The sequence below is a fragment of the Lissotriton helveticus genome, chromosome 5_1 (assembly GCF_964261635.1).
Source record: "Lissotriton helveticus chromosome 5_1, aLisHel1.1, whole genome shotgun sequence".
In the NCBI taxonomy this organism is placed as follows: Eukaryota; Metazoa; Chordata; class Amphibia; order Caudata; family Salamandridae; genus Lissotriton; species Lissotriton helveticus.
The window spans coordinates 1,158,565,426-1,158,585,738 of record NC_136065.1 but is presented as its reverse complement, the minus strand read 5'-3'; the positions used below and the strand labels follow the sequence as shown (position 1 = coordinate 1,158,585,738).

General features: G+C 46.0%; 1 protein-coding gene across 4 annotated transcripts in view; it reads right to left on the bottom strand.

The window, feature by feature from the left end:
- Nucleotides 1-20,313, bottom strand: part of ACSL5 (acyl-CoA synthetase long chain family member 5) — a 248,611-nt gene that overhangs the window by 71,900 nt on the left and 156,398 nt on the right. For all 4 annotated transcript variants that reach the window (XM_078643777.1, XM_078643778.1, XM_078643779.1 and 1 more), the window contains one exon: nt 2,162-2,235. In XM_078643777.1, the coding sequence (XP_078499903.1) occupies nt 2,162-2,235 (74 nt within the window). The remainder of the gene's footprint in view (nt 1-2,161; nt 2,236-20,313) is intronic.

Genomic DNA, 20,313 nt, shown 5'->3' with positions numbered 1-20,313 from the left:
AAAATAAGCAAAGTTCTACTTTTAGCAATTCCAGTGCATTCCTTTGTGTACTGTGTTTGTTACATACTTTCAATATCAGCACAGTTATCCCAACGCCAGGGCTCATGTAATAGTATAACAGTGAAGACTGCCTTTTGAAGTATTGCTCGTTGCTGCTCATGCAGATCGAACAAGAGCTCCGCTATTCGGCTGTTTACTGAATCTTGGGGATGGCAAACACCCATTTTCCATGATTTTTTCATTAATTGTAATTAACCAAACCTATCAACATAGTTGACCACAAGCATACTTTTTTCTATTTATTGATTTATGTATTTTTATTTAATGTTTATGATTTACATGAGGATTTTGGATACTTTAGAGTGCTCATGGTGTTAGGGTGCATTGTGTCATTTGTATTATCCCAAATTGATCCAAAAAGATCTGGGACCGTATTACAGAAGTGCCCTGGGGGCGCAATGAGCATTTGTGCCCACTTTGTGCACCCCGGGACACTTTGCTATTACAGAAGGGGCCGCAGACGCTTATACATCCCCTCCTGTAATACCGATACTGCAGGAGCACATAAAGCGGCAGTGCTATCATCAGAGGGCATTCGCTCATTTGCATGGGGGCGTGGTTCCACACAAATGAGGGAATCCCTTTGCCTCTGCTACTGTGCTGTATTACAGACGCGGGCCCAGAGGCAAAGAAGCTGTCAGGAGGCGCACTGACAGTGCTCCACCTTAAAGGTGGCGCGCTGTCAGTGCACCTCCTGATGGCAGCCCTCTGAAGGGAAAAGGGTGTCCTATGGAGCCCTCAGACATCCCCTTGCAGACAGGTGCAGTCGCTCATTGCACTCGCCTGCAAGGGGATCTCTAAACCCTCTTAAAGGTGCAGGCTTCAAAACAGCAGCTCAGTTTTTCACACAAATGTGCTGCGCGGCTACCCTGGTGGTAGCGCATTCATCCTAATACTGTGCATTTTCCTTGTTTGCACTCGCCACTCCTTTTAAAGGGTGGACCCGGTGCAAACGAGGAAAATGAGCTGTATGTATGGTACAGCCCCTGGCCCTTGAGTGTCATTGCGTCATTTCTGACAGAAGAGGACTGTTCGGTCAGCAAGCAAGGAACAAAGAGCAGAGGCCAGTTTTCAAGGGCCTGATTGCCGGTCTGTCCCCTGCCATCATTGAAGGGCCCAGTTGTTTGCAGGAAGGAAGGAAGAGGGAAGACAGGCCATGATCAGGTTCCCTGGTTTAGCACTTTCATGAAGTTCATGGCTTCGGTTCTTACCTGAATCCTAATTTGTTTCCTTTAAGCTATTGGAGCTCCTGGGGCACAATTACAAATGGGGCACACTTTCTCTGTTTGTGCCATGGTGCACCTTAAAATAGGTGCGTTGGGTGCAAACAGAGAAACTGAGCCTTTTTACATTGAATGCACTGTCCCCAGGGCAGCTGCGAACTTGCTCTGTCCCTATGGCAGCGCATTCAAGTGAAAAATAGAGCCGATTTGAAGCAGAAGCTCCATGTTTCCCTGCGCAGTCGGCAACCCGCCTGCACTTTTAAAGGGGATTAGAGCTCCCCTTGCAGCTGGGTGCAGTGAGTGACTGCACCTGCCTGAAAGGATATGTCGGGGGGGGGGGGTCCATGGGACCCCCTTTCCCCTTCCAGAGGGCTGACATCAAGGGACGCACTTAAGTGAGCCATCTTTTAGTTGGCGCACTGTCTGCGCCTGTGTCTATAATATGGCATGGGCACAGAGGCAAAGGGATTCCCTCATTTGCATGGGGCCATGCACCCATGCAAATGAGGGAACACCCTCTGGTGATAGCTCTGGTGCTATAGGTGCACCAGAGCTATCTGTATTACACAAAGGTACTCACAAGCGTCTGTGGCCTGTTCCGTAATACCAAAGGACCCCGGGGTTCTGTAAAGTGAGCACAAATGTACATTGAACACCGCGGGCACTTTGTATAATATGCCCCCTGGTCGTTGTCTGCCCAGCTTAGACCATTGGCAATATAAGTGACAAGTTTGACATTCTTCTAATGGCTAACTCGGAAGCAATTTCCTACCCATCACAATGCCCCTTCAGCCGCCCTCCTTCCACGCTCGTAGTTTCCTGTACCTATTCATCCTTCATGATGCTTACAGTGGCTCATGGTAGCATAAATCACTCACCTCTATGGTTTTGAGGAAACCAGAAGCGTCGGCAACAACATTTCCGTGGGTAAGCATGGCACCTTTGGGATCTCCTGCGCAAGAAATTATGACAAAGGTAAACATTCTGAATAGAATAAGACAAGAGATTTGTGTTTTTAATTATTTACTTTTTAAAATATGTTTTGATGCACAAAGAGTCCCGGAATTGGGTCAGTTAGGAAGAGGCACAGAGTGTCTATTGATTAGAGGCCTGGAAAATATGTTGATGGAAAGCACTGAAGACTGACATTTTCATTATTGTAAGCTTCTTAACACTGCACACCAGGAGCACAGACCAACCACTGACTCTGCCAACAAGAGCGCCAGCTTGTACAGGGTGGAAGAAGTTGGTATTGACAATCGGCCAGTAATGTGCAAGAAGCTCTAGCAATCTCAGGAAAGAGTGTAATGGCATTGATACGTTTGTATTTTTAACGCTGATAGAGCAGAGTTTACATCAAAAGGATTTTATGACAAAGACATGATCACTGACGCCTTTTTAGTGAGAAAATAATAAACGTGTGCAAGTTACACGTTACCAGAAATGACACTACTACACGAAATATAGTTACTGCATCGCAAAAGTATGCAGAAGAAAGGTAGATTAGATATCTGTTATCCATTCAAATAATATAGTTGGGATTTTATTAATGAAAATATATCATATTTATTAACATGTGCTAGAATTCTGCAGAATGGTACATTTTCACGTTATGAAGTTTATTATTAATCAACTTGACATTCATACATGAGTGTGAACATCAATAAGACTAAATTGAAACCATATGAATGCACTTGGTTTTTGTGTGAAAAATTAATGAAAATGACATTTCATGTAATAAATAACGTGTACACCGAAAAGGACAAAAAAGTAGGTGTTGAACAATCACAATTAATTGTGCTTTCATGAAACTTCTCTAGAATGTATTTCACATATATATTAGTCATGTAAACTATAAACAAAAGTATTTAGATGAAATATTTTGTATTTGTACATGTTGGTATTTTCAAAATTTATGAGTACCCTATACTTAATTAATTTCAACCATATTGAAATATTTATGAATGCATCAATTATATATTTGAACTTCTATGCTTGAATTTTCTCTTAATATATGATTCACAAATTAATATGAATTTGCCGTATATTACCTTAAATTCATGTAGGTCTCATTCGTACAGTGAAATCATGGACTGGTATAAGCAAGGCGTATGGGAACATTTCACACTATTGCCAGTAGTATTGAATTAATAATTGTTTCCTTTGAATTCTGCTGTACTGCGCGAGGCACTTGTTATAATCATTGCTACAAATTAGAGCAGCTGCCTGGGAAAGTGCCCTTCTGTACTTTCTTTGTCTTTTCCTAATGTGCCATTGTTCAGGAACTGCATAATTGATCCGTCTATTCTTTTGGATTTTGTGCCTTCTTTCCTGTCGCCATCACACTCATCCTATATGAACTAACCAATAGACTGAGTGGTCACGCAAATTGAAGTGATGCCAGGAAGTGTCCCCCCAGAACTGGCCGATTATAATTGCCTATTATAAGGATTTTTTTGTAAACCTAAAGGGGTTCTTTTTTTTTTTTTTTTTTTTGAAAACCTTTATTGACATCAAAAGGAAAGACAAGTCGAGGCCTACAACCAAGCCGGCCGGCCGCAATGTGCAAGATAATCAGGAGTCACCAGGCAAATATTACATAATCAATCAATACAAAGCAGAGGCCGTACAATCGCAGAAGGGGAGAAGAGATACAAAAACCAAAGGGCTAAAACACAGGAATAAATAAGGCTTAATTTTATAATATGGGGAGAAGACATATGACAGGCTCACTTTCAATACGGAGGCATCCGATATCCCAAACCAACCTCAACATTAATAAGGGGGCATGGGGGTAAAATATCGGGGGGACAATACAATGCATTCAAGAAAATCAGGATACGTGAGACACAATCAGCCCCTGAGCATTATCCTCGTAACATGCCCGCCACCCAAGACACTACCAAGCAAGAACAGAGGGATCGGAAAAACAATGCATCAAAACCAGCCCGCCATAATAACCTCTGGGACACAGGAAGGAAAAAAAAGGGGGGGGGACGAGGTGGGGAAGGGGAAGAGGAAGGGAAAGGAAAATGGAGGGAAGACAAAATAAAACAATAAAAAGAAAATAAGAAAATATGAAGAACGAAAGGAAGAAGATACGCCGACACAGGCCCCCCGTGGCGGGACGACAGGAGACAAAAGGAGTAGCGGCCCAAGTGGGGGTATGGCGATCGGGGAGAAAGACAGCCGAAACATAGCAGGAGGATTAACGACGCCACACCCCCCACCCGAAACACACCATAGGAGGTCGGGACAGACGCGGCCTCACGAAAAAGAGATACAAAAGGGCCATAGAACCAGAAGACAAACAAAAAAATAGAGCCCAACCCACCCGTCCCACCCTGCACCCCTGTAGAAGGCTATGGCCCACCCTTCAAACAGTGTGCCTGTCGCCCTAAACCAGAACCCGAAATATAGCGAGAAGTAAGAAAGAAGAAAGAGACAAAAAGGCAACAAAAGCGGAGAAAAGAAGACAGGAGGGAGGAGCAGAATAAACATAATCCGAACGGGCGGCTGCAGCCCTCCGCCCAACCAGACAAGCACAGTCAAAAACAGACCAGGACGACACCCCATCACGCGCCACAAAACATTAGGAGAAGGGGACCTCCCACCTTTCTACGATTAAAAACAATTATGCTACTAAATCATATACCGGGAATCAAACGGAAGTCGTACATTTCACCCCCAACCCTTTCGAGCGACAAACCCCACCCACCACATGGCAATGTAAAACCACATACTAAATACTAATTCAGCATATAATCGAGTGGAATGGTGACTAGCATAGTTACGTGGGGGGTAGATAGATCCACAAGGGAGCAATAGTCCAAACAGAAAGTATCGATGCATCAAATATCGCAGCACGAGCAATGAAAAACAGGAGTTCAGTTGCGCCACTGGAGCGGGCGAGGTGGCCCCAATTATAGACACAGGCAAAGTCATCGAAGCAGGCACAGGAGGCAGTCCACCAATAGTTTCAGGCAACAATGTCGAACAGGGTCGCAGTACAGCATCCAAGTCCCCGGGGTCCGAACCTTGAAAAGCAGGGCGCCCCAAAGTCACCGACACACTACACGATCTTCGATCAGTGGCGGAGACACTCAAGTCAATCGAGGGGGGCGAGGCAATGAAGTCTTCGAAACCAGAGGGCGACAAGAAGAAATGGCCACCCAAAATGGCGGCAGATCGTGGCGTACCCACCGAGACGCCCAAGGCCAGGGAAGCGTGTAGGGATCTCAGGGCTTCCAGGATATCTCTGACCGTCGGCTCACGTCCACCAGATCCGCTCCCCACACCAATAGGCAACACGGGCCCGCCGCCACAGGATGATTCTCGTTTCAGAGGGTCGGCCGCCATTTCGTGAATCAGCCCAATCGCCGCTCACCAAGACCCCCGGAAAGAACAGTTCTCAACCTAAAGGGGTTCTGAGCGTGCGATGCAAAGGGTCCCTGTTGTGCTGGTGTGACCCTTTACAGTTACAGTGGCAGACAACAGATTACTGTCTTAACCTACTGGACTGGCTACTTGGAACTTTGCTGACCTTTCCTGAGAGTCTTTGCAGAAGGCTCACCAGGCTACATATCCATACTGACGCATACTCTGTGTGTCTGGGGGTCCACCTCGGCTGAGAGAGACTGCCCCTTTCTAAATTCCTCACTTTTCCTGAAACCTGAGTGTTAGAAAGATTGAAGTTCCAGAGACACAAGGCAGATTAACAGGTCTGTTTATTAATCATCCACTCTCCTCACTGGAGAGCTTCACAACATTCCATGGCAAGCTCCAGGGCCGGCCATACCAACAGGGTCAACAGGGAAGGGGTGGTGGGACATACCAATGAGGGGAATAAATTACAACACATCTCCCTTTCATAGGGTGACACAGGATAACTGGGCCCACTGCGGTAGGTAGCATATATCATGTGAATAGAGAAAGAACAAAGGAAAATAAGAACTGTTATGCACATTTACAAATCTTGTCAAAACTCCACCATTGACCATTCTCAAGTTGAACCACATTCTTGAGAACCTTGGCAATTTTACATGGCATGTAGTATTTACTTTGGGTGACTCCCACTTTGGTGTTCTTCCTGACTTGTACCCTGTCACCTATTTCCCACTTGGGATCCCTCACTCCATGCCTAGTATCATACCACAGCTTGTACTTGTCTTGGTGGAGTCGAACCTTCTCTGCCCTTGCCTCCTGATCCACTACTCTGGGCTCACCCCCACTCATCCAACTGGGATTAAACTTGGTGCTTGGTTCACGACCACGGAGTGCCACAAAGGGTGAGATGCCAGTGACGTTATTGGGAGAGGTGTGGTAGGCCCACAGACACTTCCTAATAGACTCTTCAACATCATGCCCATTGGTTGCAGCTAATTGGATGTGTTCCTTGATGATTCTGTTAGCTCGCTCCACCAGCCCATTGGCCTTAGGGCAGTATAAAGCGGTGGTCTCATGTTTAATGTTCAAACCTTTGAGAAATGTACGCATTTCATCAGAGCAAAACTGAACTCCATTATCAGTGACCAGGGACACTGGTATGCCTTCCTCAACAAATACTCCATTTAAGAACTCAATCACTGCCTTCATGGTGACAGAGTGGACAAACTTTTGCTTAATCCAATGGGTTGTGTAATCAATTAAAACCAGCATGAATTTTCTCTTTTCTCCTAATTCGACCATGGGGCCGATAATGTCCATAGCCAGCTTGCTCCATGGTTTACTTGGCACTTCTACTGGAGATAATGGAGCTTTTTGAATTGTCTTCGATTTGTCGCTTTTTGCACATGCCCCACAATCCTTAACGGCTAGTTCGGTCATGGCATCCATCCTGGGAAACCAGTAACTGGACCTGACTCTAGCTTTTGTAAGGCTACGCCCTAGATGGCCTTCATGCGCCAATTCGATAACCTTCTTCCTGAGGCCCTTAGGTGGAACCGCTCTCTGGTTGCGATAGATTCTTCCATTGATGAGGCTTAGTTCATTCCTCACTTCCCAATACTCCTCTACGATAGGTTCAAGTTCACTCTTCCTGCTCGGCCATCCTTCCTCCATGTATTCCTTCAGGGCATTTATTTCCTTGTCTTCCTTAGTCTCCATTTCCCACTCTTCTTCTGTGATGGCGGGCGTCTCCATCAAAAGTACCGGACTGTCAAGAGATTCTTCTTTCTCTCCCACTTCCGGTAATGGTGATCTTGAAAGGAAATCAGCGATTTTATTCTCTTTCCCTGGCACATACTCCACATTGAAATTGTAGTGTTCCAGGCCCAAAATCCATCTGCTGATGCGAGGAGTACAATTCTCTAGTCCTTTCACAGAAAATATGAAAGTGAGGGTTTATGATCTGTCCGGATGGTGAACCTTAAACCCCACAAGAAAAACTTGAAATGTCTTACAGCCCAGAAACAGGCCAGGGCCTCCCTTTCAATTACGGAGTAGTTCTTTTCTGGGTTGGTAAGACTCCTGGAAGCAAACGCGATGACTTTCTCCTCTTTACCATCCTTTTGTATTAAGGTTGCTCCCAGGCCTTTGTTTGAAGCATCAGTTGCTAGGATGGTCTTCTTTGAGGCATCAAAAGTTCCTAATGCTGGCGAGTTTAATAATTCTTCTTTCAACGATTTTACCACAGCATCATGCTCCTTGTTCCATAGGAAATCCTTGTCCTTCTTCATTAACTCCCTCATAGGCTCACACTTTGCCGAAAAATTGTTCACGTACTTTGACATATATTCCAAAAGCCCTAAGAAGGATTTCAGTTCTTCCTTGTTTTTGGGGCTGAGTGCTTCCTTCACCGCGCGGATTAAAGTGCTTTTCGGCCTGAATCCTTCTTCTGTAATCTTGTGGCCTAAATACTCCACCTCCTTCACTTTTATTTTACATTTTTCTTTTTTTAGAGTCAGGCCTGCCTCCATAAGTCTGCTGAACACCTGTCTCACGACTCCATCATGTTCTTCCTCAGTCTGGCCGTACACTAGGATGTCATCCTGGCAACACATGGTGTTCCTCACTCCTTCCAGTATTTTCTGCATTGCCTTCTGAAAAATAGCTGCTGCAGGCGCCAGGCCGAATGGCATCCGTTTGAACATAAACGCTCCCATAGGTGTGATGAACGCCGTGAGGGGCCTGGATTCTGGATGGAGTTCTATTTGGTGATATGCCATGGACAGGTCGATCACGCTGAAGTACTTAGCTGGACCCATGGTACTCAGCATCTCATTGATTATGGGCAAAGGATGTCTTTCCACCCATATACTGTCATTTAGGCTGCGCAAATCCACACAGAGACGAATACCTTCTCCATTGGCCTTGGCCGCGATGACAATAGGAGCCAACCACTCTGTGCAGGTTACTGGTTGTATTATCTCTAACTCACACAGTTTGCGCAATTCCTCTTCTAGAGGTGCCTTCAACTTGAGGGGTACAGGGCGAAGTTTATGTACAACTGGTTTCGCATTATGCTTCAATTTAATTCTGTGCTGGAACATGTGCAAGCACCCAAGCTCATCTCTAAATAGTTGCCCAACTCCTCACAAATGTTTCCACCTCCCTGATACTTGTCAGTGAGTAACACATGTTCTGCACTATTAGGATCTAGGATGATGCCCAGCTCCTTTTGGTGAACCCAACCCAACAAATTGGATCCTGATTCTACTACATACACTGGACCAAAGGTTTCTCTGTCTTTAAAACGTAGTTGAACATTTTTCATGCCCACCAAAGGTATTTTCCCCTTGTTATATCCTGTGGGAGAAATATCAGGCATTTTCAATTGTTTGACATTGCAATTTTCCATGCAGACAAAATCACCTCTGTTAAGTAACGTATAAGGAGAGCAGGAATCTGCATACATTTCTACACATTGGCCATCAAGGAAGACATCACATTTAGGATAGATAGCATTTACAGTTCCTTCTATATCTTTTACCTGTAAAATAATTTTCTCCAATCTTTGTCCTATGCACTTAACTTCCCTGGCTGTATTCTTTTCTGTACTCCTCCTGAGGCGGAAGCCGGGAGTTCTGTTTGCTTAAAAATTGAAAATTCACTGCTTTTAAAAATTGTATTTCTGTATTTTTAAAGCACTTTGCACCCACTCCTCAGCGCTCACCTGTACCTAATCCTCCTGAGGCGGAAGCCGGGAGTTCTGCTTGCTTAAAAATTGAAAATTCACTGCTTTTAAAATTGTATTTCTGTATTTTTAAAGCACTTTGCACCCACTCCTCAGCGCTCACCTGCTAACCCTAATCAGCCGATCTAAGCGCTGTTAGGGGCAGGAAACGCTTGCTCGCCGCCATCACTCACCTCGAGGAGCCACAGGACACGCCCACTCCTGTTGGCCACACCCACCCCTCCAACGCCCATAAACTCCCCATAAATATGTGCCAGTACAGGGAGCGCAGCGGGCGCGCCGGCAGCGCGCCGAAGGCGCGCCAAAGGCAAGCCCGTCTGGGCCCGTCCGGGCCCAGCCGGCCCTAGGCCCAGCCATTCTGCCCTCATCAGCCCGCAACGACCGGACCTACACTCGCGCGGACTTATTAGCCTTAAACCCCAACAAAGAACTCTCCTGCTCGCGCATCCTGAATGAAGACACCCATTTCTCCGGCTGTGACTTCCGCGACCCTGACAATCAAAACACGGCACCTAAGGGCTTGCACCTAGGCCTACTTAACTGCAGGTCGCTCGTGAAACACTCACACAAAGTGAACCTCTTAATTACAAACAATGCCTTAGACATTCTGTTTCTAACAGAAACCTGGCTTACCCCCAGCAGTGGCCCAGACATCGTTCTAGCACTCCCCCCCGGGTACGTCATGTGCTCACTGATCAGACCAGAGGGGAGGGGAGGTGGACTAGCGATAATCCTTAAAGACACCCTCACCTGTAGAACATCTGATGGCAACATCAAGGGATACGAAAGCTGCCACTACACTATACAAATCTCCCCAGTTACCTCGCTATCAGGGACTCTGGTATATCGCCCACCAGGCAATCTAGGAGACTTTTCCAACAAAATTATCGACCAAACGTCCATCAAATGTGCGTCCACCACTAACTACCTACTATTAGGAGACCTGAACGTACATTTCTTGGACCCGGATGACAAGCAGGCCAGTGAACTACTCCAGGATCTCACCTCAATGGGCCTTGACCTTAAAAACCCACGAGCCACTCATGAAAGAGGGCAACTGCTTGATCCTATTCTCTCCAATATCCCCAATTTGAGAACCCTTGACCATATCCCCCTTCCCTGGACGGACCACTTTTTGGTCTCCCTAGTATGGGACATCATCACTCCGCCCCCTCCACCTTCCAAAACCAGAACGTATACCAGACGATGGCAGAAATTGGAACCAGACGTTTGGGCAGCCAAACTCAGGGAAAATGTTCCCCACCCTCCCCACGACATCGTAGCAGGGGACAAAGAATTCAGTACCTGGATTACCCAATCGCTCGACGCCATTCTGCCTAAAACCTACTCTCTGAAACACACCAAGAGAGTTAATCCCTCACCCTGGTATACCCCGGAACTCAACCTTCTGCGCAAGGTTTGCAAAAGGAATGAACGTATCTGGAGGAAGTAAAAAAGCAAGGAACAAAAAGATTCATTCCGTACCTCTGTAAGAACGTACAAAAAAGAGCTCCGCAACACCAAAACCAGCTTCTACGAGAACAGACTTAAAAACGCTGCCTGTTCGGCCCATGAAACCTATTCAGTTCTTAAAGAACTCCTCCATGCCCCTGACCCCCCACTTAAACCCCTTGATCCCAAAGAAGCTGAAATCAAATGTAACAACTTAGCCACCTTCTTTGACGAGAAGATTCATAAAATTCTTCTTACCATACCCCCCCCGATCAGGCCCACACAGAGCAGGATCTCACTACCACCTCTACCCATCCTCCTCTGCTGTCAGCTCACCCTCAACCCTCCCTGGACGCTTTCGGCCCCGTAACAACGGAAGAAGTAGGAGCAACGCTAGCCTCAATTAAAAGTGGCTCCCCCCTCGACCCTGCACCCCTCCGCTTCCTAAAAAAAGTGGCGAGCACCATCATCCCTCCCCTCACGGCCCTGATCAACTCCTCCCTCTCGGAGGGCATAGTCCCTCCCAGCTGGAAAGCGGCAGCAGTCAAAGGTCTATTAAAAAAACCCTCCTTAGACCCGCAGGACTTCACCAACTATAGGCCCATATCCCTTCTCCCTGGAAACAGCAAGATCGCAGAGAAGCTGGTAAACAAGCAATTATCGCTTTACCTAGAAAGCAACAACCTCTTAGCGGTCTCCCAGACAGGGTTCCGTCCAGGTCAGGGCACGGACATCGCCCTCCTGGCAGCGGTGGAGAAGGCCAGAAGCATTCTGGACACAGGAGGATCAGTGGCAGTGATCCTCCTGGATCTCAGTGCGGCCTTCGACACTGTAGACCATCCCACCCTAATCCACCGACTGGGAGAGATCGGACTAAAGGGTACGGCCCTGAAATGGCTAGAATCCTTCTTATCAGGACGCTCCTTCCAGGTGCGGGAAAACGACAGCTGCTCATCCACCATCCCCCTCCGGTGCGGAGTACCACAGGGCTCATCCCTGAGCCCCACGTTGTTTAACGTATACATGGCCCCACTGGAGAAGAGGATCAGTTCGTTCGGCGTGTCAATTATCAACTACGCCGACGACACGCAGCTGGTCGTAACCCTCTCACATCCCCACCACGCCCCATCGGATCTCCATAGCTGCCTCTCCGAAGTACACCGATGGATGAATCTTTCCTCACTGAAACTGAATGGGTCCAAGACTGAGATCCTCTTGATGGGCCACAAGGGGCCCTCTTTGCCATCTCACCTTTGGCCCAGTTGCCTAGGTGACCCTCCTGTACCCAAGGAAGAGGTCAAGAGCCTTGGTGTGTGGATTGAGAAGGACATGAGCTTTAAAACCCAGGCTAAAAGAACGGCAGGGACTTGTTTTGGGCTACTCAGAGCCTGCAGGAAGATCTTCCCCCTGCTCCCCGATACCGCAAGGAGGCTCCTCATTCAGGGTCTAATCCTGGCAAGATTAGACTACTGTAACGCCATCTACCTGGGAGCCCCTGAAGCCACCCTGAACTCACTGCAAAAAGTCCAAAACGCCGCCGCCCGCCTACTCACGGGCACACCAGGAAGATCCTCCGCCAGGCCGGCTCTTAAATCCCTCCACTGGCTCCCAGTCAGGGAGAGGGTCGTCTTCAAGGCCCTCTGTCTAGCCCATAAGACCCTCAACAATAACGGGCCCCCTCTTCTCAAAGAACTCCTAATCCCATACAAAGCGGAGAGAGACCTCCGGTCCAGCGTAGCAAATCTTATCGTAGTCCCTAGAATCAGAAAAGCCAAGACCGGTGGCCGTCGTTTTTCGGTTCACACGGCCAAACATTGGAACCATCTACCACGAAGACTCAGGACAGAACCGAACTACCTCCAGTTCAGAAAAACCCTAAAGACCCTCCTTTTCCCGCAGACATAATTTCATTAGACGGCTGAAACCCTTGGAGAAACAGGTCAGCGCTGGGATGCTCTTTGAGTTACTACGCGCTTTATAAAACCTTTAAATAAATAAATAAATACTCTTGCTCTCACTTCTAGAATATTGTTCACCATCCCTACATACTCTCGCAAAATGCCCTCTCCTATTACATTTTTTGCATGTAACAAACCTGGCTGGGCATTGATAAAAAGTGGCAAAATGATTATTACTTCCACACCTGTAGCATTTTGATCCCTTCTCTTTCATTTCTCCTCTGATGCTGAGATTATCCTTATATCTTATCTTACATATTTCGCTGACTTCTTCATCTTTTATAGAAGCTACCTCCGCCCCATTAATTTTCATCTCCTTAATACATCTGGCTGTGTGTTCAACAGACTTAGCTATTTCAATAGCTTCTTTTAAACCAGGGTTCTTCGCTAATAACGTTTCCTGGATGCGGGGGTTATTGGTACATCTTACGAGTTGGTCCCTAATGAGGGACTCTGTCAAGCTGCCAAACTCGCATAACTGCGTTAAACCCCACAAAGCAGCAATGTAATTCTGTACAGACTCCTGCTTTCCCTGAATCCTTTTGAAGAACTTATGGCGTTCCAACACCACATTTACCTTGTCTCCAAAGTGTTCCTCTAATTTCACCATAGTTTGCTCAAACTCATCCACTCCTGTTTCCTCCTGTGCTTCCTGATCTAGCCTAGGTAAAGACTCATACACCTTGCGCCCATGCCTACCCAAATTGTGTAATAGAATATGTTTTTTCCTTTCGGGCTTGTATTTTTCTCCACCTACAGCTATTAAATAAGACTCAAAACGTTTCACCCACTCTTTCCAACTTATTTCAGGCTCACCTAACTCATTCAGAAAGGGCGGGGGTTGACTCATGCTTGCTGCTGCCATATTTAATCCTATGCAAAATGACTCCCTGGGAAAAGATGTACAATGTGCTTAAAATAATATAAAGCAGGATAACCACACTAGCACAACTTCCAAGGAACGATTTCTAAATATATAAATATACTTCAACAATAATATGTATTTAAAGAAACGTGTTGTAGAATATTAGGACGTCTATGAAAAATTCATCCACACACATCCGGGAACAGACAAGAGGCTTGGCTGTCTTCCGATTAGATGAAACCCACAAGGTTGGAAACACGAAGCAGGCAGCAGCTGAGGTAACAAAGAGTTAAGTTCCACAGAAGAAAGACCGACCCTTTGCTGCTGGTGCGCCGGGAACCTCCCCGCTATCCAGTTACTAGGAAGTCCAGACGCTGACAGAACTTCTCGGCTCCACAGCTCTTCCACACCGATGGCACAAGAAATCAGCTGCTCTCGATCATGGAGAACCCCAGGATCAGCACACAACGTGAGACTGCGACAAAACGAGTGGCCCTTCACAGCTCCCACGCACCTCGGCAACTCTTCACTCAGGACTGCAGATCGGACGACACTCCAGGAACTCCGACAGGCGACGCCACAGGCGATCAACACGACTTCAAACCAGCACAGCTCCTCCTCGAGCACGGTAGGTTAATTCTTACTTCTACCAAGGTTGCTCGGTCAAATAGAACAGTCGCCCGATGCTTTCACCCTTAACACAGCCCATATCCAATGGCTAAATTGCAACAGCTCAGGGTCACACAGGATGCATGATCTCACAAAACGAATATATGCGATAACAGCGGAAGCCGGTTGCATGAGAACTCCGCTTTGGAGCACAGCTTACATCCCAAAATCCGTCTGCTGACGTTTCAAATGGTGTCCACTGTATAATACTTCCTTGAATTCCTCGCTTCCTCTGTAATAATATTGTATGGAGAGAGCACTCAAAGGGGAGATGATTAATTCCTGCCCCCTGCGCAGGTCCGTCGCCAGTGTTAGAAAGATTGAAGTTCTAGAGACCCAAGGCAGATTAACAGGTCTGTTTATTAATCATCCACTCTCCTCACTGGAGAGCTTCACAACATTCCATGGCAAGCTCCAGGGCCGGCCATACCAACAGGGTCAACAGGGAAGGGGTGGTGGGACATACCAATGAGGGGAATAAATTACAACACTGAACTTTGGTATTCATTAAATTAATATAACTAAATCTAAATGTTAATGCTAGATTCATTAAATGCAAATCGTTTTTCATTCAATCTGATAAACCATATTAACTACTGTGATCTGCCTCTGCAGTTCTGACTTATTATTCTTTGTGGGTGTGCATTTATTTTTGGCTACTCTATGACTAAACACAATTGCAATGGGAACGTTTCTGATCATCAGATCTTAATGCTATTATTCTTTAATGCTATAATGAAACTTTTGGTCTGTATGATCCTTACTCGCCTACGCTTCTTATATATATCTATTGTATTTTCCTGAGATTTAATTTCGAGTTTGTAGATACAGTTATTCCATTCCTGGTCCTCATTGGGTAACTGTCAAATCCCGGAATATCCAACCCCTCTCAGCACAGAGCAAGACCCAACAGAGGACCAATTGGTTTTGTTAAATATAGTAGAACGGGCCCAATAAATGCTACAGCATCGCCGTTATTGGTTTTACACATTTCAACACTATGCACCTTACTACATATTCTACAATGGTCCAGAAGTACTAAAGGATTTTGTGGTTGCAACAAACAAGTTACTTACCTTCGGTAACGCTTTTTCTGGTAGATAGAGTATCTGCCTGTGGATTCCTCACCTTGTGAATATCCCCCTTGCGTCAGCAACATTTGGAAATTCTTTTTGTAGCTTCGCGCCAACGTGGACGACGTCATAGAGGCACGGCATCGCACGTGACTCCGCTGACGTCACCGACACCATAATAGGCCCACGCCGGCGTGATGACATCAGTTCCGCCCTTTTTTCCGTGCATTCGAGGCACACGGATGGACCAATGACAGTAGATATATACACAGTATACACAGTACATAAATGTCAAGATAACACACACAGTGTGAAGCAAATGCAGGAAAGCAAATGAAACAAAACATTTCCTTGACAATAAAATATATATACATTACATTACAGAAACTCAGGTATAGAAGAGTGGACAACAGGGAGGCGGGTGGGTCAGTGAGGAATCCACAGGCAGATACTGTATCTACCAGAAAAAGCGTAACTTGTTCTTCTGATAGATACATCTGCCAGTGGATTCCTCACCTTGTGAATAGAGTCCCACAGCAGTCCCCACTCCCGGAGGAGGGTGTCCACTCTCCTTTACCAGAAAATCCAGGAGGACAGAGCGCGCAAAGTGACTGTCTTTCCTCACCTCAGCATCCAAACAGTATTGCAAAAGTGTGGAGGGAGGCCCAAGTAGCTGCCCTACAAATGTCCTCAACAGGTACACCTCTAGACAAAGCAGATGTTGATGACTTTGCTCTAGTAGAGTGAGCTCTTATACCCTCTGGAGGGTCCTTAACCGCCAAGGAGTAGCAGATCTTGATGCATAGAATAATCCATCTTGAAAGAGTGCGCTTGTGCACCGCTCTTCCTTTCTTGCAGCCAGCAAATCCCACAAAGAGCTGGTCATCCACACGATACTCTTTAGTCCTATCGAGATAAAAGCTCACCACCCTCTTAGGGTCCAGACGGTGTAGTCTCTCCTCCTCCTTGGAAGGGTGAGGGGGAGGATAAAAGGTAGGAAGGGTAATAGACTGTCCTAGATGGAAGGGAGTTACCACCTTAGGCAGAAAAGCAGCCCTGGTCCTAAGAACCATTCGTTCAGTATGAATGGTCAAGAAAGGGGGCTTTGAACTAAGAGCTTGAAGCTCACTTACCCTCCTTGCCGAGGTAATTGCGACCAGGAAGACCGTCTTAAAAGACAAAAGTCTCATGGGACACTTGTGCAAGGGTTCAAAGGGAGAACCCATCAAGTAGGTTAAGACAAGATTTAAGTCCCATTGAGGCACAATAAAGGGAGTAGGAGGGAATTTATTAGTGAGACCCTTAAGAAACCTTAAAACCTCAGGCGATTTGAATAAAGACGGCTGATCCAGCAAACAGAGAAATGCCGACAATGCCGAAAGATAACCCTTTGAGGTTCTGTAATTCTCGAGCCTGACTCCATTTTGTGTTGCCCTCACGTAGGCCTGTGAAAGAGGCCCGGCGAACAAGTGGCATGGCCTTCTGAGTTCATGTAAACATTAATTAGGTTTCTTTCGACTCTGAAAGAACTGCAGAGAAACTGACCTCTTCACCTGAAACTGATCTCGCAAAGCCAATTTCCCTTGGTTTGATCCTTGTCTAAGATTGCCACTTAATGTTCAGGACCTCGTTAACCTTTAGTTTCCTTGCACATGTTTTATCTTGTTCAGCATCTATTACTGTTTCCTTTATGTTCTGACATTACATGGGTTGTGCTTTTCAATTATAAATTTGTCTGGCTTGCAAAGATTGAATTTGGGACATTCCTAATAATTAACTTTTGGGTTAGGTTACTGTAAATTGGGTTTTTATTAATGTGATACTCAGTTAGAAAATGTGTCCTATTGGTCAGAATTTTGCGCAGTGGGTGTACATTTATAATGAGAATATGGTGTATAAAAAGTGATGTCTTGCTCTATGAAATTGAGCAGTTTCCTGAGTTGTACATCGTGTTGTATTGCTTGGTTTACTGTTACTAGCTGCAGCTAATAAATTTGATCTTTGACTCCATCCAGAAGTATTCCGTGTCTCTGTATTCCAAGACAGGAGAATCCGAAGACTTCGGGTGTGTCCCTGGCACCGCTGGGTTCTAAGAAAACCCGGTTCTTCAGTTGGCGCCCAACGGTGGGGCGACTTCAGTGGTACCGGTCCAAGCCCGAGGATCGTGAGGAGCCACGTGAGGAAATTCTGGAGGAAGGTCAACCACTTCATCGACCCCTGTATGTCGACGTGGACCGAAAGTTTTTACTGCGAGGCTTCCCGCTTTCCAACGGCTATGAAGGACTGCTGCCCTGACTGTCGCCCTGTCTTGGACCCTTGATTGATCCTTTGTAAAGCGAGACGATAGACGGTCTTCTGGTGGCGTGACAGATACTTTGGTTAAGTATAAGTGGGTCGCTCCCACAACCTTTGTTTTGGTTCTTGGTTTTGATTCGGTTATTGCAATAGCCGAAGCCGAGGGGCTCGTATATTTACGAGTGTATCGATAGTTGATAACCCCTTGAAGTTTGAAGCTAGATTAGTGAGCTATAAGATGCCTGGTCTTAGCAAAATTAGGAAATGGTTTAGTTGTGCTTGCAACAGGGATTCCCGATTGGAGGATTTGTGTCCGATACCTCCGGTTGGAACTCCGACTTATGAGCTCTATTCAAAACACGGAGTGGGTCCTATTACTTATAATGAAGTATGGGTTCGCTATACAAAGAAAGATGGTGTTTTACGATGGCCCCAACATGGTAGTTTCGAATTAAATATTTTAGATAATCTGGAAGTTGAGCTATTTAGGAAGAAATCCCGGCCGGCAATGTTTGACTCTTTCCGCCTTTGGCGTAAGGAAGCCAAACAGCGAGAAATTAGGCAAGCAAAGAGAGATAGGAAAGATAAGAATATGTCAGTACTACAAGCTGCTAGGCAGTTTAAGGAAGATGGAGAAGAGCGTGCGAGTGAAGTCTCAGATAGACAACGTTGTATGGCCATTGATAAATGTTATCCGGCCTTGCCGTCTTCTCCTCCGAAAGTAATTGAAGATCTTGAAAAAGATCCTTTGATCTCTCATTTACTGAGATTGCCACCCCCTTATGTGCAGGGTGCTACTGCGCCTCCATTACCCCCGGTTGTTCCACCCTTTGTTGTTCAACCTCCTGCTGTTGTTCAGCCACCCGGTGCTCCACAAATGGTTTTGCCTCCTACTGCGCAACCCACTCTAGGGTCGCCAGCTTTGCTACCAGCTTTGCCTCAAACTCCTTTGCCTTCTACTTCTGTACCTTCGACTCCTACTGTTCTTGTCCCTACACCTCTTTTGCCTCAAAATACTTATTCTCCTGTTCTTATGTCTGCTTCTTCTCCTTCTGCTCGAAAACGAATGACTGAGACTGTTGTTAATCTGTTGTCTCCATTGTTTGGGTCACTGAATATGACCCCTGTTTCGGAACGTAAGTAGAGTCGTAGTCAGCTTCCTAGTTCCGAGGAACGGACAGTGTTGGATTTGTTGGCTCGTAGATGGATTTTAAATGCTTCCAGGTATAATTTGCCAGCGGTTATGGATGTTTTCTTTCAGTGGGAGCCACCTAAGCAAAGGTATGTTTTTGATGTAATGTGTACTTTTCTCCGTCAGGAATGGGAAGATAATGAGTTGGGTCCGATTCCGCAGGAAGTGCTTGATGTTCAGTCAGAATTTGCCAAAGGGACAATAGTGGAATCTGATGTATCAGATGCCGTGGAGACGATACTTGTTTTTAGGTCTAGATTACCGCCTCAGACATTGTAAGAACCTGATTCCTCTGTTAGGAGGAAAGTGAAGCAGTATCCTATGAGAGAGGTTCCCCCTGTATGGAGAGAGGAAGTTGTTGCTAATGTTAATCAGGGTATTCAGGGTGTAACCGCACATTTTCAGCGAGTATGGGTACATGTCCCTTGGAAAAGAGCAGAGGTCTTGGTTCTTAAGCAGACCTTACCTGACCCCCGTAAGAATCCTGCCGGTTATTACAAGGAGTTGTCTCAGACAGTTGATGCGTGTATTATGAATTTAGCTGACATAGATATGTTGATGGGTAATGTAGTTCCTCAACCTTTGTGGGTGAAGATTCGTCTTGGGAATCATGCGCAAGAATTAGGAGATACGTGGGTTAATATTGTTGCTGCAGATGGTCGGCAAGTAGGAGGTGCCAAACCTGAGCCCTTAGTTGCAGAATTACCTGGTAGGATTATTAATTTAATGAAAACTATGATGCCTCCTTTACGAGTGAATTGGGATAAGTTAGCAGCATGCAAACAAAAGAAAGACGAGAGTGTGTCTGATTTCTTCACGAGGTTTGAAGAAACGTTTATTGATCATAGTGGTCAGGATATGAGCACTGAAGGTGGTCAAAGGTTGTGCGTGGACAAATTTGTCTTTAATTTGCTTCCCGAACTTTCTAATAAGTTAAAGGACTCTGAGAGTTCATGGGCTGTTTCTTCGTCGGCCCAGATATTGGCTACTGCACAATATTATGAGAATAGGGATAAAGATGAGAAGGATAAAGCAGAGAAGAAAACTAAAGATCTAAAGACGAAAGTTCTTTTGCAGCAAGTTTATCCGCCTCGTCAGAATCAGCCTCAGTTTCAGCAACCTCCACAGTTTCAGAGATTGTTACAGAAGCCTGAGCCTTATGCTCCGCGATTCTTTCCTGGTCCTAATTAGTGTGCTTATTGCAGAGAGGAAGGTCATTTCAAGAATAGTTGCCCGGCTTTGTTACAGCGTGCGAATGGCGTATCGGGTCAGAGAGGTCGTGGTGGTTTCCAACAAGCTCCTAGGGTTAGGGGACGTGGTGTGTTACCCCAGAATGAGCGTTCCCCTTCCCTTCAGAATTCTGCGAATTATTTTGACAGACAGAATGTTCTG